The 24,963-nt window shown below is 49.0% G+C and overlaps 1 protein-coding gene across 2 annotated transcripts in view; it reads right to left on the bottom strand.

Annotated features, from left to right (window-relative positions):
- DHRS3 (dehydrogenase/reductase 3) overlaps nt 1-24,395 on the bottom strand; it is a 78,785-nt gene extending 54,390 nt beyond the window's left edge. Inside the window, exon 1 of one of the 2 annotated variants that reach the window (XM_069610907.1) lies at nt 24,284-24,395. Coding sequence is in view for 1 of the 2 variants with exons in the window: in XM_069610906.1 (XP_069467007.1) it covers nt 22,497-22,691 (195 nt within the window). In the remaining variant the exon portion in view is untranslated. Of the gene's footprint in view, nt 1-22,496; nt 23,750-24,283 lie in introns of those variants that run through there. The other variant, XM_069610906.1, reaches the window with a different exon arrangement.
- Nucleotides 24,396-24,963: the final 568 nt, after the last annotated feature.

Raw genomic sequence — 24,963 nt, 5'->3', positions numbered from 1 at the left:
TCGAAGAACCTGCATTCCCTGTAAGGGGTGTTTAGTGGTGCCAGCATCCATAGAGCATCCCAATAATCAAGTGTGGCTCCTATAATGAAGCAGGTAATCAGAGCTCAGGGGTCTGTTGATAGCAGTGGTTTAATTTGTCTCAGAGGCGTTGCTTCCATCCATGTGGCAGAGGAGGGAATTTGTACAGTTGATAGGAAATGAATGAAGGGAGGAAAGCTGAGATTCTTCAGAGGACTTCTAGTTGATCATAATCTGTGGAAATGTCTTGCTAATGAGCAACTAAAAGCAGGCGTCTGTGTCTACACGGAGTAGAGGAGCAGGCAGATAAGAGGCCTACGAAGTCCCTTCTTGACAGCCATACAGTAAATGCTATGGTTGACATGGCACCTAAGTCGCAGCACTCAAAACTCTGAAAAATGTGAAGATTATACTGGAAGGGGTGCTGTGGTGGTGAATTTAAGTCATCTTGCAAGAACTAAAGTGAGTGACGCTGAACAATGTTGAATGAAGTGGGATGCTCCAGGAAACTCCAGCTCCTTAGCTTGTCTTGAGTGTCTCACGTATCCTCCATTGTCTCCCATTGAGTCTTGATAGAATGGTCTGAGCCTGTCACTGAAAGTCCTTGCAAGTCTCCAAAAAAAAAGAAAGACGGTGCTATGACTTGAAATTATACGAGGTGCTGGTGGGTAATGATTGATACAGAGGGGTCAAGTGTAGATTCTTTCACAGTTGTCCAACTCTAGGCCTCGAGGGCCAGATCCATGTCGGTTTTCAGGATACCCCTCATTAATATCCATGAGATAAATTTGCACGTAATGATTATATGTATGCAAATTTGCCCTCATGACTATTAATGCAGGGTATCCTGAAAACCTGTCAGGATCCCGGCCCTCAAGGCCTGGAGTTGGACAACCCTGTAAAATCTAAGCCAAGGGAACTTGTTTTCAGGGAAAGAGGGATGCTGGTATATCAAGGAAAACATAACACATTCTCTCAATAAATAACTTTGCTTTATCGATATGGAACAAGACTAACTGCTAGGCTAGTGTGAAAGCGGAAATAGCTAGAGTGGAGTACTTGTGCGGAGGGGGCAGAGGGAAGAGCATTGGGGAGCAGATGTAGGCTTGAAAGGGAAAGTGGAGTCCTGGGGGATCAAAGGGGGACACTAGGTGTGGAAAGTGGGCAGTATCAGTGGTGGATCTCCGGTTTTGGAAGGCTAGAAATAGATTCAAATATCCTATAGTGATATGGCAAGGGAGATAGTGGGGGGAAAAGGCTAACAGTATAACGTCCAATAGGAAACGGCTATTTCCCTGGGAAACCTGCACGCCGCATTTCCCCTGCTGCCTTGTGTAACTGAGGCACAGGCCGCAACTGTGAAGATGCCATCTGGTATTGCCCACTGGGAGTGTGCACACCCAGAGCTGTAGACTCTACCTTCAAGCTATCGTGGAATCAATGAGTCGAGTAATCAACGTTTTTGGGAGGACAAAAAAACCCTTGAAAGACACTTCTAAAATGAGTGCAGTTTGCAGCTTTTCACAGGAAACGTTTATTTTCTGCGCCCAAAACTAGCTAAATATTTGTAGGCAATGGCATGAACTTCATACAGACACCTCACTGCCTATAAGGCAGGGCTCGGATCTGAAGCATATTTGTTAATCCAGGCACCCCTTTGGTGTTGGTTATCAAATGTTCTGCACCCGGAGGATGTGGTCATTAAATCCTCAATTAAAACTTTATCGGCATAAAGACTTTAAAAGGATTTATTATACTGACGAAAGACATTTGAAGCAGGCAGTGGAAAATGAAAATAAACCTTGATCCTGCGAATGGTGGGAAAACGTGTGTTACTCGATAGGGCAGGGAAAGGCTATTATTGCTTGTAAGAAACCGGGTTCAAATAGTGTAAGTAGCTCACAGCTGCTCTCGGGCTCAAGGGGAAGGGACGCGTGTTTTGCCAAAGCCTATTCCGAGTCCCACTGGGTTTGAATTGGAATCCATTATCTGCCATTACTTTAAAACCGTTTTCCCGAAATAGCAAATTACCGTCCAGTAAAATAAGGAACTTCCATGAAATTCAGAGCTCTGCTCCGGCAGCTGCACTCATTTTAACGTGAGCGTGCTAATGAGTTTATGGCATTACACCAGTGACTCATGCGCTATTGGCAAATTTCAACAGTCTGAGCACATCAACAGTATACATTTCAAAATAAAATGTTTTCAACGTGTCAGAGGCAGTTCAACCAGGAATAGCCACAGCGGCAACATGAGCGGCTGCCGGGGGCAGTCAGCGTGTCGGTAGATGTCATCGACCTATCGAAAGGGCTGTCACTCACCGTGGCTGGTGGTGAATAAACTCACAAGTTCCACTGCCATACTGTGCGAGAATGGGCTTAATACACCTTCCCCGTGGGAGTGGGCAGAGTCTACAATGATTCCTTATGGGAATTCAGGGCGGCACCGCGGGAGTGGGCAGAGTCTATAATGATTTCTTATGGGAATTCAGGAGATCACCGCGGGAGTGGGCAGAGTCTACAATGATTCCTTATGGGAATTCAGGACGTCACCGCGGGAGTGGGCAGAGTCTACAATGATTTCTTATGGGAATTCAGGATGTCACCGCGAGAGTGGGCAGAGTCTACAATGATTCCTTATGGGAATTCAGGGCGGCACCGCGGGAGTGGGCAGAGTCTACAATGATTCCTTATGGGAATTCAGGAGGTCACCGCAGGAGTGGGCAGAGTCTACAATGATTCCTTATGGGAATTCAGGATGTCGCCGCGGGAGTGGGCAGACTCTACAATGATTTCTTATGGGAATTCATGACGTCACTGCAGGAGTGGACAGAGTCTACCGTGATTCCTGGGCAGAGTCTACAATGATTTCTTATGGGAATTCAGGACGTCACCGCAGGAGTGGGCAGAGTCTACAGTGATTCATTATGGGAATCTAGGAGATCACCGCGGGAGTGGGCAGAGTGTACAATGATTCCTTATGGGAATTCCGGACATCACCGCAGGAGTGGACAGAGTCTACAATGATTCCTTATGGGAATTCAGGACATCACCGCGGGAGTGGACAGAGTCTACAATGATTCCTTATGGGAATCCAGAAGGTCACTGCGGAAGTGGGCGGAGTCTACAATGATTCCTTATAGGAATTCAGGAGGTCACCGCAGGAGTGGGCAGAGTCTACAATGATTCCTTATGGGAATTCAGGACGTCACCGCGGGAGTGGGCAGAGTCTACAATGATTTCTTATGGGAATTCAGGACGTCACCGCGGGAGTGGCCGAGTCTACAATTATTTCTTATGGGAATTCAGGAGGTCCTCGTGGGAGTGGGCAGAGTCTGCAATGATTCCTTATGGGAATTCAGGAGGTCACCGTGGGAGTGGGCAGAGTCTACAATGATTCCTTATGGGAATTCAGGAGGTCACCGCGGGAGTGCGCAGATTCTACAATGATTCCTTATGGGAATTCAGGAGGTCACCGCGGGAGTGGGGGGATTCTACAATGATTCCTTATGGGAATTCAGGAGGACACCGCGGGAGTGGGCAGAGTCTACAATGATTCCTTATGGGAATTCAGGATGAACAGTCGCCCCCAGCACTTAATGAAGCTGCTTTCATCTTCAACTGTTTTGCAATGTTTGTGATGTCGACACACACACACACACACACACACACTCACTGATGTGTTTCTTCAAGTGGACCGATAAAAGGCCAAGTGAAACACAACAGGTCTATTTGGTTTAAGTGATCAAATTTGTTGAAAATTGAGTCAGAATCTTCAACATACCCAAGAAAGAAATTGAAAGACAAGCAAAGAGCCCAAGAACTGCCAAACTAAATCTTACCCAAAAATATGAGATGTTAACACAATCTTTCAGTTGAGGTTATCAAAAGGGTGGCAACACAGAAAACCGACCTGAAAGAGTAAAGATTCAACTTCGACTCAGTTTATTTGAATGGACTCCATTGGGTCAAAATCCCGATCCAGATGGTGGATGATGCTGGCATGGCCTGACTGCTGGATACACAAGGAGGAAGGTTTTCACAGTCTTACCGAAGTCTATCATGGCGGACGAGTGCAGAAGTGCGTAAGCTGGTAACTGATGGTCATCGCCACCCAAAAGCAGCAATCCAAGAAGTGAATAGGACTGTTCTGCATGTGCATGAGGTAAAGAGCTACTATTTAGACCAACCAAATAGTAGCCTTTTGGGTCTTCTGCATGCCGTCATGGTGATACTTTGGTGAACTAGAGGGCGCTGGTGTATTTCATCTCTTTCGCAACTGTACTAACATGGAGGCTAGCTCGATATTATGTTCATATAATCGTATGATGTGAAGTTGACATCGAATGGTATGTCGTTTCAGATTTTGGGGGAATAGCTACCATGGAGTAGGCTCAGCTGAGTCTTTTCTTTCATGCAGTCTCCCTTGGGGTTGACTTCAGGTGTTACTCTCCCTGTAGGATACAGTGGGATTCTTCAAAAGAAGGAGAAAGTTTTTTACTCTCTTCACTGTTTTGTAACTAATGCAGGGCATTTAACTATGGTTTGCGGTTGAAAGGGAAGCCAATGAAGTGAGATCAGTGCTAGGGGTGATGTCATTGCACCCGTACTTGTATTGACCTCTTCTAAGACATGGGTCAGCATGTAAAACTGCTTTGATATGGTTGGAAGACAAGTCGGGAAGATCTGTAAAAGGAGCCATGCTGCCATTTAGATGGGGTAGTTGTATGGGGAGGGTTCCTTTTTTGGCTACTAGGTGGCGCTTTAGCCGAGCCCAGTATGCAGACATCTTCTAGGTGTGTGGTTAAGAGCCATGATAATGTGTGTGGGTGTTGGTTGTAGCCAGCGAGGAGTGCCAGCTTAGTTTTCGATGGCTCACGTGGATGGCTTCATTGGCTGACAATTCCTAAGCGTTAGAGTTGTGGATCATCAGCCTATTATTGTATTGCGTGTTTCTAGCCTTCCATATGAAGATTAAAATCCACTGGGAAAAGATGGACCTCTGGGGGATCTGCCAGGCGATAGGGAGGTGATGGCCATCTAGAGGGACTCAAAAGGACACAATGGCGGTGGATTGCCAAGAATTATTTTGGAGAAGTTAGCACAAGTAGGGAGAGAGCCCTTTTTAGTTTTGGCTATTGGGTGGCGCTAAAGCCACCTGCAGACTGAATCTATTGCATTACAGTACAGCTAGGGAGAAATGGCATATGAGGAGAAATTTAATTTCATATTGTATTAAGTATTTGGTTTTGTTTAGGGGCAAAGCCTTTGATGGAATTTTGCAAAAAATATTTGCTATTTATGTTTGTGTTATTTTAAGATGCCATTTTGTCGAATTTTGTAAATTCGCTAATGTTTGGTTTTTATTTGCAATTGCATGTGTGCTCATCCTAAATAAATCATTCTTGACTGAGAATCAACTAAGCGCTTCTCTTTCTAAGCCCAGCTAAAGTATGCTTCATTGAGACGGCTGATCGATGTACGAGGGGGGCCTCATGCAGCATGTGCATGGTGGCGGCTACGTGATGCAGCCGTATCTAAACCATAGAAAAAAGGACCCAAGCCAGTCATGACGGTCTGTGTGCGATTTCCCTCTGCAGAGTTTTCTGAAAGGAAAGGGAGGTGGGTGATGATTTGATAGTAACATTGTCATGGACAGGATAGCATTTTTAAGGTGGTTTAGAATTTCCCCAGTTTGCATGGTGGAAGCGCAAGGCCACTGGATAAGGTAACCCCGGCATGAATGAGAAAGGAAGCGGTGCAGGATTGTTGACCATTGACTTGAAAATTTTGGCGGGGAGTTGTGTTCTTATATCGGATGGCTTTGAGGGAAGCTAGCATGTTTGCGGTGTGTGAGGTTGGTGGGTGTTTTGGCTTGAAACGTGCTCGATTTGATTGCCTTGTGGGACTACATTAGAATGCGAATCATTCCATGTGTACTTGTCAATACTATTGCTCGCCCAAGTTATTGACATCAAGACGCAAGGTTCCAACTAATGTGGATGAGCACTTGACATTCAACGGGTGCAGTTGACATTTTTCTGCATGAAGGTACACATTCAAAAATAGGTTCTCTGCATCTTGCACAAATACTTTAAAATGTCAAAGTTCCTAATCCTAAAAAGAGATCTTTGCATTCAAGGGTCCGCTGCAATCCTGGACGTTCCCAGGTGAACGGCATGATACTTTAGAGTTTAGCACGATGGTCATGAATTCTTGTTTTGCTTTTCTTTTATGATTCGAGTGCCGCGACGCAGGCACTATGAAGAGATTTTTTAGAAATGTCAGAACATCCTGATCACTGGTATAGGTTCTTGGCCAAAGGACTCTCAAGAAACACTTATATTAAGGGACAGGGTCAACAATTAAGGTGACACATTTCTAATCAAGCAAGAAAGGATAGGCAAAAACCTATTTTGGGTACTGTGAAGCAGAATGGCAGCTTAACTGTAAAAATCCACCCCCTAAGCGGTCCTGCCCAGTGTGCAGAATTGGGACTTTGGCCTCTCCTACTGGACAGAAAGCAGTCCAGTCCAAGAGGATGAAAAGTCCAGCTAATAACGGTATGCAGATATGTGGCTGGTCAAAGGGCTGGAACATTCCACGTGCCCTTATTGGCCAGAATGCCCAATGATCCAGCCAGTCAGGTGACCAGAGTGCTTGAGACACTCTGAATGGCCATAAAGCTGGTCACTGAAGAAAATCACTGCCCATCTTCTGGGAAAATTGGACGGGGCTTCTGGAAATCCTGCTCCAGAGTAGCAGCCATGGACGGAGGGCTCACGGACAACCTGCTGATTCTACTCCACGCGTCTCGGAAATGTTTGCAAACCGCCACCAACAAGCATGGGGAAGTGAAGGTTTTCAGAATTTAGAATGGGAATAGCTACTGCACATGTAAAAAAATAATTAAAAAAAACCTTTGAAACATGGTGCCCTATCTGAAATGCGAGCTGTAATGGTCATGATTGCCACAATGCCTTTGGGCTGATGTGCGCTTTAAAAATATGAATAAATAAATAAATAAAGGTGAGCATGAGGTTAATGGCCGAATGTGCGCTTGCGAAATGGTAATCAGGCAGACGGAATGCATTGTGGGCTGGCTACTAGCATCCAATGGGATACTTGAGCTAAAATCCTAGCATTCAGACCATACATGGCACAAACAGCCCAGAAACGTTATTTACTGTCAGTGTAGCTTGTTTTGCAGATCTCCTTTAATTGGCCTTCACCAATATGCACAAGATTCATGAAGGCGCAAGCACGCGGGGTTCACGTCAGGTGCTGGGAGAATCCCGCGCCCGTGCTTCGAGACTTAATCGATTACCGAGGTGACCGAGTGCGCAGGCCACACAACTCGTGCGCTAAGCACGATCAGTTCCCCACGAGTGGCGTTGAAATATTTGCTAACACGCATCCACAAGTCGAGAGGCCACGAATTACACTGCGTTAAGGACAGCGGTGTCCCTAGGCAAAGGCGTGTCCCCAGTAACCACGACGACGCACCCAAAATAATACACTGGGAGCCAAAAGAATGCGGATGCTGCACCTGAGAATTTCCAACAGCTTAACAAGACCCACAGGACAGGACAGTGCGTCTTGCCTTTTTTAGATGGCGCATGCATTGAATTATTTATACTGTTGGAAAGCGACACATTTAAAAGGCAAAGCGTACCCCGAATGTGACACGGTGTGCCCATCTCAGCAGGTTGCTGGAGAAGTGGGGTGGCGGGCAGCATTTGGAATAGTAATCAGCCAGCTTCAGATCGCATTTTCCGTAGTAGGCCCTTGCCTATAAGAACATTGGAAGAGAGCCTGATAGGCTGGTGCCTCTGAAGGCAGCCTGGGCTGGTGGAGAGTCGGTCACGTGTCAGTCGGCTTTGTATGACGCGCGTCAGACTCTTGCTCAACCCCACTGACCCTTCAGGAATTTTCCAGATTTCTCAGTCTCACAGTCCAAGAAGTGCATCTGGTCAAGTAAGTGTCCTGTCCCACTGATTATCAAGCTGCATCCCCGCCCCTCCCCCCACACCAGCCATTTCCTCTAGTTTGTCAGCTGGGTGTAAAGGGGTCAACTTGAAATTAGTTTCTGGACCACAGTTCGTGCAAGGATAAGCCGTTTCAGGCAAAATGCCCTCTTGGCAAGTCCAACAGTGCCAGGCTATTATGCAAGTCTATGCAAAAAGGACGAGCATACTCGTCCTTGGCACTTAAGGGTCGGTACAGATCCACTTGTTTGCCACCGCACCCCGTGCTGGTGAAGCCCTTGTCAGGTGCCTACAATTGCCTTGCTGTAGAAACAGTTGAATTAGAAGCACATGTTCCTACTGTACCTCACACTAAGTAATTGCAATCACCAATACATAGCAGAGAGGGGCTTAGAGCTGGCATGTGCATTGTAGGAGGGATGTCTTCGGGCAACGATGGGACTCTGCCAAGAAGAAGCGTTGGGCAGGGATTGGGTTAAGGGCCTAAGGCCGGGATCAGTGGGGGCTGGGGGGAGGGGAGGCATAAGCCTCTGGTGATGAGAAGGGATGGTTCTTGGATGGATGTGGTGCAGGGACAGCCCGAAAAATAATGTTTGGTTAAGAAGGCTTTGCAGATTCTTAAAAATACCACTAGTCTTTCAGGTCTAGTTTCTCAGTTTACATACTCGACCTAATAGAAATGCACTTACCCCATTTTTAAAGGATGACAAACACTGTTTAACGTCCCTCTGTGAAATGGTGCAGGTCACCATGGACACATAAACACCCCCATACTGGCCAGCAAGGTAGAGTACCATGCAAAGGGTACTCAACCTTCATAAAATCTCCTTGAGTCGGGGTGTGGGTGAAGATTTTCGAGCCCTACTTAGCAAGGCTAACTTTAGCTAGGAAAAGCAGCAGTGTCATACTTATAAAATCTGATCATGCCAGAACTAGAGGGTTATGTACTAATCGTCCAGCTCTTTTATCATAACTAGTTGATTACAATTATTACTGTTATGTGTACATTATACTTGTTGCAAAATAGACTTCACTCACGACCAATAATTAATATCCTGTACGTTCTCCACATGCACACACCTTTATGGAGCGTCGTGTCCCATGTACAGCCAACTGTGTGTTTGTATGTAGATGAAAGTAAAGGTTCAGCGTGCACTTATGGTATGTTTTGCAGCTCTGCCCCATGTTCTCCCGAGGGCATTACATGGCAAAAATCCCTCGTTCCCTTTCCCTAACAATGTTTCTACTGAGGCTTCAATTGTCACCCTGACCGGCAGTCCTGGCTGGTAACAGACCCCCATTCGGAGTAAGGCTAAAAGATCACAGAAAAGGTGTCTGACGAGAGCTGTACAGCATGTTTACTAGTCAGGGGGATGGCCACAGCGAAAACTAAGATGGCCGCCATGGAAACACCATGGGGAGCTGTAATGTGTCACCCCTCCTGGGAGCTTGGTATCTCCCAGGGGCTCGTAGCAGTAACCACGTGATGGTACTAAATAAAAAGAATGAGCGGCCTCCCGTTCTTCAGTCTTGAAAGTAACGGAATCTGGTGTGGTATGTCCTTCCAGGCCATGGAAGAGCCCGTGTGCTCATGGGCTGGCAGGGTGCCCCCCTGCAGAGAGACATCTGCTGGGTGCCCCCATCATGTCGGCTGGGTGCCCCCAGCCTTGGTCACCCTGGCCTGGGTCCCCCCAGGCCAGGACATAGCAGGAGCTTCTTCATGGCAGCACACAAGGAGGAGGAGGAGAAGGAGGTGTGGCCGGCAGGCGACGAGCATGAGGAACGCAGAGGCGGCACATTTGAATTTTGAATCCAGGGCTAGAGGGGAGCAGGTTTGTACTGCCACATGCAGTATGTGCTCTACGCCTGCTGGTTAGCCGGTGCAAAGGGAGGTCTCCCAACGAGGCAAACTGCCATTTCTCATTTGAGTAGAAAGATCACAGATCCTCTGATGGGATGTGCCAGCCACCTAACATCCACACCATATCACTTTACTGGGCATTGAGAAAGAAACTTTAAACACGCCTCTTCCAAACCTTCTGCAACGACTCAGTGGCAAGGAAGCACCTGAAGCAATCTCAGCTGCTTAAGGCCATTCAGGCAAATTAGCCTTTTTTCTGCTTTGAGCTGATATGTTCTGCTGGCTTGAGCAAAGCACACACAGGGCCCCAATTCATAGAAATTGGCGTTTGTTCACTTGAGTTTAACATTTGCCCATGCAAATAGAAAAATACTGCATTTTGTGGGTGATTAGATTCACAGGAGTGGGTGGATATGCCCATTTACACCGTGGTGTGCCTGCATATTTCCCAGATCAGCGATTGCAGAATTTGACCGCAGGGGGTGTACTGGAAGAGTGGACACCTTGCATCAATGTGAATCCCGGATTCACTGAGGAATGAAGTGAGTACTCCCCTGCAAGAAGCTAAGTGGAGGAAAAGTGCAGTGCTTACAGGGCTCTCCACAGACCCCTCGTTGCATTTCTCAGCCCAAAATAGAAGTGCTCATGCTTTAGCTTACAAGCTAGAACGCATGAACTTTACTTTTAAAACATTTGCACCTCAGAAAAAGAGCTGAAATTTAAAAATAGCATCATTGTTACATCTTTCATTCAGAATGGAGAAAATAAATGCTAACAGCATACTCTTTTTGTGCCTCATGTTTCTATAACGATTAATATATTGCCCGGTTAGTTTATATGTAATTGGTGTACTTTTCAAGAGATGCTATAAAACAAAGTTTTTTTATTAACGCCAATGAATCCAAACTAATAAATATGTATATGAACTATAGTTGGGAAGATATGTGGTCAAGTGCTTAAATTGCAGACTGAGCACAAATCTGCGTTCACTGCTTAAACTAACTGTGTGATCCTGGGCCCATCCGTAAATCTCTCAGTGTCTTACAGTCTCCGGATGTGGTTCGCTATGAATCTTTTGCTAGGAAAAAAAGCCTCACTCGTGGTTTACTAGACTAAAGAGTTGTTCCATGTATAACTGACACTTTATATATTGCAAACCACAAAGTTATTAGTCTCTTGCCTTGCTCATGAGAACTTCAACTCTATGTGATTTTACTGAAAACAATTACAAAGAAGTATTTTTCAGAGAAACATTTACATTGAAAAAAATACCAATTTTTTTATTTGGGCCCCCCCTCAAAACCCAGTTTCCCTAAGCCCTATGCTTATAAACCCACCCGAACCCCCTCCCCACTCATTTTAATCCCTTACCCAAACCCCCATATGTATATATATATATATATATTTTAATTCTGTATTTTTTCGATGTAAGAAAAATACCTCTTTGTAATTGTTTTCGTTAAAATCATTTTATACCGGCAACTTCTTGTAATACCACTTCCCATGGTGCGCCCTTTAGTGTCAAAGACTGATGACAATCCTTGTAAAGTCCTTTTCTGTGATGACACTTATTATGATGTCAATACATATGCAAATTGGGACGGTTGCATGTCTTTTTGCTGAACAGGGCCTCAGAAACCCCAGGACTGGACCTGGAGTAAAAACAAACAAGTCAGTGCCCTTATATGCTTTCATCGCCACTTTCTCATCCCCCTCCCCCTCGCCCTTTGGCTGTCTCACACCCTGACACAGCCCTTTCCATGCTCCACTCTGCTATATCTGATATTCTCGATTTTCTTGCCCCTGTCATGAGGATCTGCCTGAAGCTCAAAGCCATGTGTAACTCCTGGTACGACTCAGATCCCGTCACCCTCAAATGCAAGTGCAGGGTGGCTGAGAGGAAATGGCGTGCTTCATGTACATCCTCTGACAAACTGGCGTGCGTGCTGCTTGCTCCAAAGGCAATACCGGCTCTCTGTCCTCACCAAGAAGAGAGCTCACATTCAAGCCTGTGTCTCTGCAGCATCTAACAACTCGGCTGAACTCTTTAAAATCTGCAAGGAACTGGCCAATCCTGCCGCAGTCTCTACCTCTCCTGTCTCTTCCCAGGCCCTTTGCACGGCACTGGCATCTCATTTCATCTCGAACTCAGGACATCCTGTCCTCTCTTTCCTCCTCCCCCCTTCCTCCCTCTACTCTCTGCTCTTCTTCCGGCCCTTCTTCGGCCACCTCTCCCCCCTCCTTCTCTGCCTTTCCCCTGTTTTCCCCAGACAATGTTTCTAGACAAGTCTGATCTATGAAAGTCTTGTCAAAACAGGTTCATCCCTATTCCTCCAAAACCATCAAGGACCACATTGACTCCCTGGCTCCTGCTCTGGCCGACTTCTGCAACAACTCGTCCGCCACTTGAGTCTTCCCTTCCCCCCTGAAGCACTCCCTTGTGCACCCTCTTCTTAAGAAACCCTCTGCCGACCCGTCCTGCCTGGCTAACTGTCACCCAATCTCCATTACTCCCTTCCTGGGAAAATTCTTGGAAAAGCTGGCCATCTCCTAGCTCAATCTTCACACTGAATCTGTTGGTTGTCTCCATGATCATCAGTCTGACTTCAGAGCAGCCAGAAGCACGGAAACTGCTCTCCTGAACATCCGTGAAGACCTGCTTCCAAACTTGATTCCCACACCCCTTGTGTCCTCATCCCACTTGATCTCTCTTCTACCTTTGACACGGTCAACCATGCCATCCTGCTCAACCGTCTCTGTGATAACCTGGGTATCACCGGTCAGGCCCTGGCGTGGCTGACTTCTTTCCTCTCTGATCAACCTTCCCAGGTTCAACTTGGGTCCTTCCTCTCCTCCATCTCTATCTGTGGTGTTCCCCAGAGGTCTACACTCTCTCCGTGGCTGTTCAACCTATAACTGGCACTTCTTGCCCACCGCATTGCTGTGCTCTGCCCCAACTTCCAGTGCTATGCGGATGACATTCAGCTCATTTTCAGGCTACCTTCAGCCACATCTTCTCCCTCTCTCATATCTGACTGCCTGTTCGCCATCCAGGAGTGGTGTGCCGCCAATGATCTCTGCCTTAATGCCAGTAAGACAGAGATTCTCCACATTGGAACACCCGCTCCCTCCATTCCTGCCACTCTCTGGCCGGCCTCCCTTGGCCCTCCTCCTGCTCCACCTGTGAGGCTAAAAACCTTGGGGTCATCTTGGACTCCACACTCTCCTTCTCTCCTCACATCTCTGACGTCTCCAAGAGGTCACACTACCAGTTGCACCTCCTCAGAGGTATTCTTCCTTTCCTCTCCTTCCCCCAGAAGCTCACTGTCTCCAGAGCTCTGGTTCTCTCTAGGCTGGACTATTGCAACAGCTTCTTTCTAAATTTGCCTGCTTCTACTCTCCGCCCTCTGCAACTCATCCAGAACAGGACTGTGAGACTTGTCCTTGGCCTCAAGCCCAGGGATCGTATCTCTCCAGGAATGAAATCTCTGCACTGGCTCCCAGTGGCTGCCAGGATTAAGTTCAAAACCCTCTGCATTGTCCAGAAGGCCTTCTGGGGCCTGGGCCCTCAATACCTTCAGTTCTCTCTTCCTAAATATCTTCCTTTTCAAGCTCTTCGCTCATCCGCCTCTTACTATTCCTTCAGGATCAGTCGCTTCTCCAAGCAACGAGTTGGTGGTAGACCTCTTTCCTCGGATGGGGCCTCCCTGAAACTTGAGGAGAATCATCTCCGGTTCCGGAAGCATCTCAAAAACTTTTGCTTTTTCTCCTCCTCCCCTCTGCTGACTTCCTGGCTGAAACTGAAACTGTACTGGTTACCTGGTCACCCCCTGATCTCGGACCCAGCCCCCCACCAGGCGCACACCTGCACTGCCTTCCTGGCAACCCCCGCAACTTAGGGACTGTTTCTGTATCCCTACAGTTCCACTACCAGCACTTGACACCTGATGTCTGCACTTACCACCAGCTGGCTGTACTTTACTTATGGTTTATTATTCTTTATCCCATGTACGGCGCTCCCCCCCTTCCCATGCACTTGCGCGATCTTAATGACACCTGGCTTAGTAGGATCATTGTCTGCCTTCCCTCTGTTCCCCCTGCCTTGCTGCGTCGCGCCTTGAAACACTTGTGTATGGGCACGTTAAAAATGCCATATCATATCAGTTGTACAGTTTATTTATTTTTTGTTTCTGTTGATGTTTTAAAATGTAATTCGACACTAATAGGAAAAAGAAGTCGACATGGGAGAAAAGAGGGGTGTGAATGACTCAATTTGGAACCACAGATTGCTTCTCGTGCATGCGCCTCTAAAGTGTCCTGCAAAACAATCTTGTGAAGTTAGCCACCCTACACTCTCTGGGAAAGTTGCTTATCGGGCAACTCATTCCACCTGCAAGAATGAAAAGGCTTGCTGCATGAACTCAAGCAAATTGCTGCTTGAAGGAGATTCCACTTTGGGTTCACACACATTTCTTTCTGCCCACCCACACATATTCTTCCTTGCACGCTTTCAACTTGTTGTCAAGGAGAGAAGTAGCTTCGTCGAGTCCGTTGTTTGTGTTCCATCAGAGCTAGGAGGGGCCCGGCGGTGGATTATGGAAAGTACAGTACTTTGTGTTCACACCCAGTTAGTTGCCTCGAGCCAAGTGGCAGGCACTGAGGCAGCAGTGTACATGGAATAATCGGCTCGTATGTCTTTCGCCTTGACACTAGCACACGACTTAGTCAAATGTTTGACATTGAAGTACATTATCATTTCATTCGGAATGTGCGACTCTAAATGCCGGGAAAACGTAATCTACACTAAATATATACCACAAACGTACATTCGAATGTGGCTATGCAGGGGGAAAAAAAGGCAAACTATCAATGCTGCTTTTATGTTGGCAAGAACCACCTTGTTCAAGTTAAACAAATCTCGAGCGCCCTCTGCTGGCCCATCTTTGAACCGGGGCCTTTCAATTCCTTACACTTTCACAATAAGTTCAAATAGTCGTGGGGTTGGGTTCTATGTCAAACTCTACATTACATATGTGATGAGATTAGGCTACTGTGCTATAGATGGACAGTGAAATTCACTGAGGATGTTCGTGACCAAACGATAATGTCTTCCAATATATTTTTTTCAGTACAGAGGGGGTGAGGCTCACGCTATCAGTGGTGCTGCACTGGGAAGCAAAAGAGGCCATGGAAATAACGTTCAAAGTGGCCCCATGTTATACATTTTCAGCAAGCCCAACCCCTTTCCTATGAGAAAATTGGACAATAAAACTAGGTTAACAAACAAAGGTCCTGGGTGCAGAGGCCTACTAGGAAATCCCCAGCGATCCCTACAGGCCAGTCCACCCCTGCACACCATCATCCCATTTAGCTGTATTAAACTCCAGCTGTGTCCAACACAAACACACTGAAAAGCGTAAATGGTCACCAACGAGCAGCTATGGGTTGAAAGAAAGTTCGTTCAGAAGAAAATAATCTGAAAAGTGAGTCACGGTTTTAAGTGGCAGCTGAGATTCTGCTGAGGGAGCTGCTGTTCACACAGTGTGCTGCTGTCTCAGGCATCAGGCATCCTGACATCATACCTCAGCCGTAATAAGAGTACTCATTACATGTTCTTATTATAGGACTAGATTGTATTAATAATACTAGGTACATGATTTTAAACAGATATTCAAGAATATTAAATTGATCGTCAGACAAAGCCCATAAAAGAGGTGCGTTGGGACACTGTCCAAAATGGCCAGCTGCAAGGTGTCAGGAGTGTGCTGTGGTATCAAGGTGGGAGGAGTGTGCTGCAGTATCAAAGTGGGAAGAGTGTGCTGTGGTGTCAAGGTGGGGGGAGTGTGCTGTGTTATCAAGGTATCAGGTTGGAGGGGAGTGTGCTGTGGTATCTAGGTGGGAGGTGTGTGCTGTGGTATCCAGGCGTGAGGAGTGTGCGGTGGTATCAAGGTGGGGGGAGTGTGATGTGGTATCAAGATGTGAAGAGTGTGATGTGGTATCAAGATGTGAGGAGTATGCTGTGGTATCAAGATGTGAGGAGTGTGGTGTAGTATCAAGGTGGGAAGAGCGTGCTCTGGTATCAAGATGTGAGGAGTGTGCTGTGGTATCAAGGTGGTAGGAGTGTGCTGTAGTATCAAGATGTGAAGAGTGTGATGTGGTATCAAGATGTGAGGCGTGTGCTGTGGTATCAAGGTGGGAGGAGTGTGCTGTGGTATCAAGATGTGAGGAGTGTGGTGTAGTATCAAGATAAGAGGAGTGCTGTGGTATCAATGTGTGAGGAGCATGCTGTGGTATCAATATGTGAGGAGTGTGCTGTGGTATCAAAGTGGGAAGAGTGTGCTGTGGTATCAAGGTGGGAATAGCGTGCTGTGGTATCAGGGTGGGAAGAGCGTGCTGTGTATCAATGTGGGAGGAGTGTGATGTGGTATCAAGATGTGAGGAGTGTGCTGTGGTATCAAGGTGGGAAGAGCGTTCTGTGTATCAATGTGGGAGGAGTGTTATGTGGTATCAAGATGTGAGGAGTGTGCTGTGGTATCAAGGTGGGAAGAGCGTTCTGTGTATCAATGTGGGAGGAGTGCGATGTGGTATCAAGATGTGAGGAGTGTGCTGTGGTATCAAGATAAGAGGAGTGTGCTGTGGTATCAAAGTGGGAGGAGCGTGCTGTGGTATCAAGGTGGGAGGGGTGGGCTGTGGTATCAAGGTGGGAGGAGTGGGCTGTGGTATCAGGATAAGAGGAGTGTGCTGTGGCATCGAGGTGTGAGGAGTCTGCTGTGGTATCAAGGTGTGAGGAGCGTGCTGTGGTATCAAAGTGGGAGGAGTGTGCTATGGTATCAAGTTGTGAGGAGTGTGCTGTGGCATCAAGGTGGGAGGAGCGTGCTATGGTATCAAGATGTGAGGAGTGTGCTGTATCAAAGTGGGAGGAGTGTGCTGTGGCATCAAGACATGAGGAGTATGCGGTGGTATCAAGGTGGGAGGAGTGTGCTGTGGCATCAGGATAAGAGGAGTGTGCTCTGGTAACAAGATGTGCGGCGCGTGCTGTGGTATCACCCCAGCAGAGACTGCCTTGTTATGTCTTGAAACAGCACAGATGGAGACCATGCCAGTGGGGGTAATTGGCATTTTTATGTGAGCCCCAATTGTGCTGCAGCTCAGGCCAAATCTCCTGCAGGTAGAAGCACTTCTATGTTGTCAGAATAACCACAATGCTACAAAAACAGTTATGATGTGCCTAGGGGAACAAGGGCCCATATCCTAAAAAATAAAAGGGGCACCAGGTGGTCAAGGAAAACAGTTGTCAAGCTGAGAGAGGAAACCAACCATCCTAATGTTCTAGGTGGAAAGGTTTGCATCTAATTGGCTTCAGGGATCCCAAACAAGTGTCTCCCATCTACAGATTTCCAAGCCACTGATCCACCAATCTATGATTCACCAATCATGCTATGGATCCAGCAATGTATGGGTATATCCTTTCTATGGGTACATTCAATATACAGCTCTACCAATGTCAGACAAATGTATCCGATCCCTCCACACTACAAACACACTGCATCAACAGGTACGCCCATTCTTACGGACAGTTCCTTGTGTGGAAATCCCCCTTCTCCGGATCGATCCAGTGTGTGGAATGCCCCCTCTAGGACTACCTCGTAGGGTCCACAAGGGCGTGCAGTGTCCCATCAAGTGTGCACTCCCATCCCTGCATCCGCCATTCATTGGATCTCCTCCATCAACAAATCTTTCTCTGGTACAGATATATCAGTGTACTACTATGTCCCTGCTACAGATTCATTGTTTCCAATAGATGGATCCTCTCTTGGCGATAGATCAATTTCGAGATCTAATCTATCAATATAGGCAGCCCTCCTAAGGACGCATCCACTATAGGGGCCCATTATATATGCATGTGTCTCTTCTTGGAATCTATTCTTTCTGATAAAAACCCTGCCATGTACGGGCACATTTCTCCTATGGATCTCTCAAATGTATGGATCCACTGGTCCTCAACCAACCACTGAATCAACATATCTGCCTCACCTATGGATGGGATCTGTGGCAGCGACCGGTAGGGCCTGAAAGCTAAACACCAGTGTGCTTTTCTGGTTTCCGTGTATCCCATCCTATAACAAATGTAATGTTAGCTTGGTACAAATTCCAGGTTTGTCACAAGGAAAGTTTAATGTGGCCCCGTCGCTCATAACGAGTGGGTGACATGAAATAGCCCAACAAGCCGTGAGCCGGGTGAGAGGGGCTGCTCCTTGGCACCGGAGGCTTGGCAATAGGCTGGATTACAAAACAGTTCTTTCACTTGGTGCCAGAATGGCGAAAGAGTATTAAGACTGCAGATGAAATAAGACAGTTGCCCAACTCCAAAGTGACTAAGTCATTTGATTGGGCAATCAGCAACAGAAAAGTGGCTCCTGAAAAGGGATTTCATTGAGTCAGAAGTGAATGGGCAGATTTCACTCCCCGTGGCTTCCCTCTCTTACCCGCCCCTTCTCATCTGTCCTATTCCAGAGTTACTATTTAAATATTCTAGAGATATGTGGGGTAATTTGACCCTTTTTTGGGGAGAATTCTTGCAGCAGTAGCCTTTTAGGACAGATGTCTGCAACCTATGACACCCATGGTCACACACCATTGACTATGCTGGCTAGGGCTGGTGGGATGTATAGTCCAAATCATCCTGTTCTAGGGAGGATGCCGGCCAATGGCAGGACGTGGGGACTGCAAGGTAATCTGGGAAGCTTCTTTGAGTCCGGGGAGACTTTCAATTCTGCGAGTGCTTCAGTGTAAAAAAAAGGCAGAAGTTAGCCTAGTTGGGGCGCATTTTGCCATGACCAGGGCGTCCAGCCCTAGGGTACCACAATCAAATGCAGGTTATCCATGGTGGGGCAGAACATGAAGACTCAGAGGTGTGTGACCTGGGCAGTGATTGTCTTGCCCTTGTGTCCGATCAGTGTAATAAGAATGGAGCGTGAAGGAGACGGAGCAGTGTGGGTAAGTGGGACGCGAGAGCTCCGATCCGTCAGTGCCCACCCCCTTCGCTCCCGCCTTTTCATATGTCAGATTACTGAATCCATCAACCGTTTCAGAACTGTAAAATAGCACTGCACGATCTGTAACTATCCTTTGGGAATGAGTAACTTTCTGAACAAGCCCGGTGCAAGACTCTGCCAATCTAATCAGAAGACATTGGGAAAATGAGCATTGTCTCCACCTCTCGCGTGTATCTTCAGGGCTCATCCGGCGGGGGTTGGAGAGGCAGGGGTAACCACTGCCATGTCCCTGCATGGGTGGACTCTAAACAATATCTCCCAAAATACATTGCTCTTAACCAATTAATTAGATATGGTCATCCCATTTTTTGGAAAAGTTTCCTAACATTACCAGTATTTGACTTAAAATATGTCTCCCCTTGAGTCAAAAGTGAATGACTACACCCCAGCTCAGTTCCTATGTTGTGCGTGGGTGGCAGGCACGTGGATGTCGTGCCTCGCTCATGGGTGCTTCAACGTGCCATGGGGGTGGCCTCTGTGCGCACTCCAGCATATTCCCAAACTACCCCAGTGAGGGTGAGGCTACAGCAATAGCAGGTGGGCCGCGCGGCTTTGCAAGACCTGTGGGCTGCTTGTCCTCAGGCTGAAGTTCACAGTGTCGGGGCGTTCAGTCGCTCATGGCTGACCATAAAAAAAGATAGCTGGCGGGCGCCACAGGGTGTCAGTCAAAATGTCTCAATTGTGACAGCCGCAGGTGCTCCTACAGAGAAATGAATGGAAGGGGTGGTCACAAGGGGAAGCAGGTGTTTATGGAACGAGATGTTGTGAGAGATGGGATCCATGGAAGGAGTTCTGATAGAGATGTAGAGCACTGGTGGCGAGGTGGCCTACGCAAGATGTCGACTAAGGGGGGTGCCGGGCAGGGGAGAGGTCTATTGGAGGTTTGGCAGGTGTATATGATCTCTGGGAGGACACATGACCTAGGAGAAGGTTTGCCGTTCTTGGGGACATTTGCTTTAATGAAATTAGATAGGGAGAGAAATGGGATTCATGAAAGTTGCTCTGAAGACTTCTGGTATATGGAAAGAGGGGTGATCTAACAGAAGGTGTAGTCTATTAAAGGGTGGAGGTGTTTGTTGGTCTATTGGAGGAGATGGGGCCTATGGAGGCGGTGGGTTCTTTGGAATGCAACATGTGGGGCAATGGGATCCATGGAAGAAGTTCTGTCAGAGCTGTTGTCTATTGGAGATGTAGTGAATGGGGTAAGGGGCTTCTGAGATGTGGTCCATGCATATGAGAGGAGATGCGGTCTATGGCGGCAGATGTGGTTGACGAGAGGCGATGTGGCGCATGGAGTGATAGAGTGGTGGCAGAGATGCTGTCAATATGATCAGACTGTAGGGGGTAGCGGTCCATGTGCCCACCCTGATAGAGGGCCAGAGGGGAAACGGGGGAGAGAGGTGTCCCGCTCTCGCACAGGCGGACCGCCTGGCACAATTAACACATCATTCTGGGAGGAGCCTGTGGGTGGGGGGGGGGCGGTTATTGCTGCACAAGAGAATGTACTAAAGGGGACGGGATATGGGCGGCGTTTAGTCAGAACAGCGGGGGCAGAAAGGATACTGTCACAATCCAACCCTACTAGCAACTCGCCCTTCTGCCTACACCTTCCAGACGCTGAACTAAACGCAACCATACCGCTACACCACAACAAACCGCACACACTTCACAACAAAGATACAAACCACATAGTCCCACGCAACACCACATGGCGGCTACCAACCGAAAAACACACCTACGCTCAGTGAACAGTGTATCCGAACTGAAGCTGCCAACAGCACACCACTGCTCTTGTGCTTTTTTCCCCCGCTGAGTCCCACTAACTTACCCGCCTGCCTCCTTGCCCTACAGATCCGCCAAAGCCCCAAGAAACCACGCAGGTGGCAACAGCGCGCGGTATGAGAGCCATTACCATAACATGCCTGAGAGAGTGGTCACTGGAAGGAGGTGTTGCAGGTATGTCTGAGGAGATGTGTCATGGAAGGGATGGGGTGTGTGGGGGATGTGGCCTATAGAAGGACACATGCAGCAAAAGGTGTGCTCTAGTGGTGAAAGGGCTGCACGCTGAACCAGCAGACCTGGCTTCTCCTCCCGGCTAGTTCTCCACTTTGCCAAATGCTTTGACCCTGTGCGTGTGAGTGTCTTTCCACGTGCTTCGATTGAACAGCAAGAAGACGCATAGAAAAGTGTGCAACTTCTATTCCGCCTGCCTCCAGTGGGACCGAGGGCGCGGAAGGCACGCATTTTAACATTGCTTTCACGTCCATGCGCGCCTAGCCTTGGCTTTACGGGGAGGCGAGGGTGGCCTTGGGAAATTACCAATTCATGAATAGTAACTGCTGCCTGCTCCCCCCCCTCCCAGTCACAAACCCCGATTACATCGGCATAGGTAAACAAAGCAGTGGCTAAAACACAGACCTCCACGTGTAAGGCACATCATAGAATTCATTCAGCAAGTGGGACCAACTACACCATAACGTTCACACCGTGAAGCCTCTGGGAAAGGGCGCGAATTGGGGCTCAGCTTGTGGGACAGTGCTTCCAGCAGTTGTGGGCAGCTGTGCACAAACGTGCGATGTGGGTGCGCTGTACAGGCTGCCCTCCTTCCGCGATGCGTATGTGTGCAGAGCAGGCAGCTCCGTAGGGGTACTTACTATGCGCGAGGTGGGCGTGCAGTATGCACTGCTTTGGGTGCTATGCGTGAGGTGGGTTCGCAACACAAGCCGCTCTGCGGGGGTGCTGTGTGCGAGGGGGTGTAAAGTGCAGGCTGCTCAGCCGGGGTGCCATGTGCGAGGTGTGTGCGCAGTGCTGGCAGCTCTGCGGGGGTGCTGCGTGTGCAGTGGGGGGCGCTAAGTGGCTGTGGGTGAGCTGACAATGCTGGGCGGTGTGTGTGTGTGTGGAGGATGGTTTTGGAGACCAGGCTTCTCTCGGGGGTGCTGTGTTGGAGAATGCTGCTGGCAACTGATGTTTATAGGGCGGTGTGCACGGTGCCAGCTTGTCCGTGGGAGTGCTGTGCACGAGATTCTGTGTAAAATGCATTTTGGGCTTGGTACGGGAGAGTGGCATGCATGCCCGCTGGTAGCGTTCCGTATGAAGCGGTCACGCGGTGTTTTGTGCTCTGTGGTGCCCGGGTTCCTCCTGGGTGTAGGGAGTGCGAGCTTCTAATTGGGACTGCAATGTTGGGGTGGTGCTGGGGTGTGGGCTGCTCTGCGGAGGCATTGGGCGGAGGGGGGGATGGGGAGGTAGCGGGGTGCTGTGTGTGAGGTGGGCACACTGCCTTGTATAGTGCAACATATAAGATACTGTGTGTGTGGGGTGGTTGAGGTACAGCCCAAGTTGACCTGTGCGGGTGTGTGTGTGCAGTGGACCTGTGCGGGTGTGTGTGTGCAGTGGACCTGTGCGGGTGTGTGTGTGCAGTGGGCTGTGGGTGTTTTGCAGGTTGCTCCACGTTGAGGTGGGCACGCAGTGTGCGCTGCTCTGCGCGGGTGATTTTGTGTGAGATGGCAATGTTGCAATGGTAGGAGGCACTGCCAGGGTGCTTGCCATGGAACCGCCATCCATATGTGCCGCTTACCTTCTTGGCCCTCTGCTTGGCGAACTCATGGGCCAGGTGTCGCCCGATGCCACGGCCCCCGCCCGTGATGAGAACCGTGTCCCCGGTCAGTTCCATGGCCCTCGGCGGCCGCAGCAGGCGCACCGCCGCCTTCAGCACCAGGTACAGCATGTGCAGGGGGAAAAGCAGGAGGCTGCCGAACGCCCGGTACTCCATCCTGGGCACCCCGAAAGAACCTCCGACTTCAGCGGCGATGGCCCAAGTGAGGTCCAGTTCCCAGAGAGCGAGGGCCACCGGGATGCAAGCCCGTGCAAAGTAACGCTCCAACTCCCACGGTCCAAATGCAGCGTGTGCAGGAATAGAGAAGCGACGTCGTCCTTCAGTTCGAGACCCCCCGCGGCTGTGGGGGGTGTTTGGCGAGGGTGCGCGAACAAGGGAAAGCAGCCGGGTGACTGGCGAGGAGCGGCGGGAGATCACTGCGCGCTTCCTCGCCCCATCCTGCTCCGGAGCAGCCCTGGTGTGTGTGTGTGTGTGTGTGCAGAGCTCAGCCCGCGGCTCTCACTATTCTTAGACTCAGGAAATGGCTGGGGGAGCGCACACTGCACAGAGCGTCCGTCTGCAGCGGGTGCAGCGGGCGTGGGGGCTGGCTCATTAACGGCTGCCTCTGCCCTCTCGCAAGTGGGGCGGTGTGGGGGGGGGGGGGCAAAAGCTGGCTACTGTCTCTGTAACTCCTGCTGCCGCTCTGTCCAGCCCACACCAAACTTCAAGATTTTGGGGGAAATGAAGCGTCTACTGTCTCATTCATTTGACTCCTGGTGCTGAATCCCTTCGGCTCAGCCCCCACCCCTCTCTCTCTCTCCAGCAGTCCTCGCTGTGTGCTCTCCCTTTCCCCCCTCTTCACTCCTTTCTTCTCCAGGAACTCGTGTCTGTCTCTCGCACTCTGCTCTGCCGGTGCCTGGCGTCCCTCGCTCTCGCCGCGCGCCTTCCTTGCCTCTCAGTGGCGGTGTAGTTGCGAGTTTTATACCCTATTAAGCCTGATTGACAGTTAAAGTGTTGAGTACATGCCACTACTGTTCCCGCGAGTGGCTGCAGCCCTCCTCTGGCTCTCTCTCCCGCCCTCTCCCGGCACAATCTCGGCTCGCGCAAAGGACAGGGGGTGGGGGCACACAGGAGCCGCAGAGCTCCCACTGCCCTGTACAACAGCCCCCGGAATCCCCCCGCCCGCGAGCACTGACCCATTCACCAGTGTGGCACGCAGGAGCTTGCCCTCAAGTGACGGGGCAGCAGCTGCACAACATTGCCTTGCACACGAGACCTGCACTTTGGCAGGTATTGCAAAAGTCAGAAAGAACATGTCAACAATAAAACAGTTCTCCAAGGGATAACGTGCTTTTTTTAGGAATTGGACTGCAAAATAAAACGCAGTGAAGCTCCGGAGCTCGACACCCTGTTGCAATTACCCATTGCAAGCAGCTGTTTTCTCACTTTGCAACTATGACCGTGTATTTGTATTTCTTTGTATGCACATAGCGGGGAGATCCCCATTGGACACCCCCATCTCCTTAGGTCATTATCATAACACAATGAAATGAATAAATGAATACACAGACAACTGTATTAAAGTTCTTTGGAAAAAACACAAGGTCACAGTTTATTTTGGAGCAAGACAACTTGGGACGGTCCCAGCCACATTACAAACAGTCAGATACGGGTGAACCATGTCACCACTTTAGCCACTGGCCAAACTGACAAAACTGCTGGTTATTCCAGCTACACTGGCACAGCCAGCAGGAACCAAGGGCACTGACCAGGATGATTGTTGGCCTAAAGCCCTAAGGAAGGGAATCAGTGCCCGTCGAGGGATCGGCTCGAGCCCGGCCAATCCCGAGCCGCTGCAGCGTGAAGTACCTCATTGGCTAGGACCACCCCGATACTCCGCCTGTAACAAGAAACGAAAATATTAGGAACAACTCAAACAACACACTAACTTATTTTATCAATACTTCTACTATGGCACTCTACTAATTCTACTGATGATGCGAAAGCGTCACCCTACTCCTACCACCGGTCTGCACGTATTACTCCAGTTTTAAAACTTACCAATCTTCAACCTGTTTAACCTCAGCATTATATTCTCAGGCGTGGGTGGGTGGGTGTCAATTCACACTGGGCGGGAGCTGCTGGGCAAAGAGACTGATGGCCAGCAGCTCCCGCCCTTATAAGTGTCCGCAGGGGGACCTGACCGGAAGCCAGGTCCCCCTGGGAACACCTCTTCCCCTTCAGAGGAGGAGAGGAAGAGGAGAGAGGCCTGACCAGCGACCGGAATGGGGTGGCCAGAAGGGACAGCCCGCTATGTAGGCTGTCCCTCTAGCGCCCCCTGCGGGGGCCGGTCAGCCTCTAAGCGGGGAGATCCCCATTGGACACCCCCACCTCCTTAGGTCATTATCATAACACAATGAAATGAATAAATGAATACACAGACAACTGT

This window comes from Ambystoma mexicanum, chromosome 8 (assembly GCF_040938575.1).
Source record: "Ambystoma mexicanum isolate Mex_15411 chromosome 8, UKY_AmexF1_1, whole genome shotgun sequence".
In the NCBI taxonomy this organism is placed as follows: domain Eukaryota; kingdom Metazoa; phylum Chordata; class Amphibia; order Caudata; family Ambystomatidae; genus Ambystoma; species Ambystoma mexicanum.
Note: the sequence above shows the minus strand (reverse complement) of the source record. Positions and strands in the feature narration are given on the sequence as shown.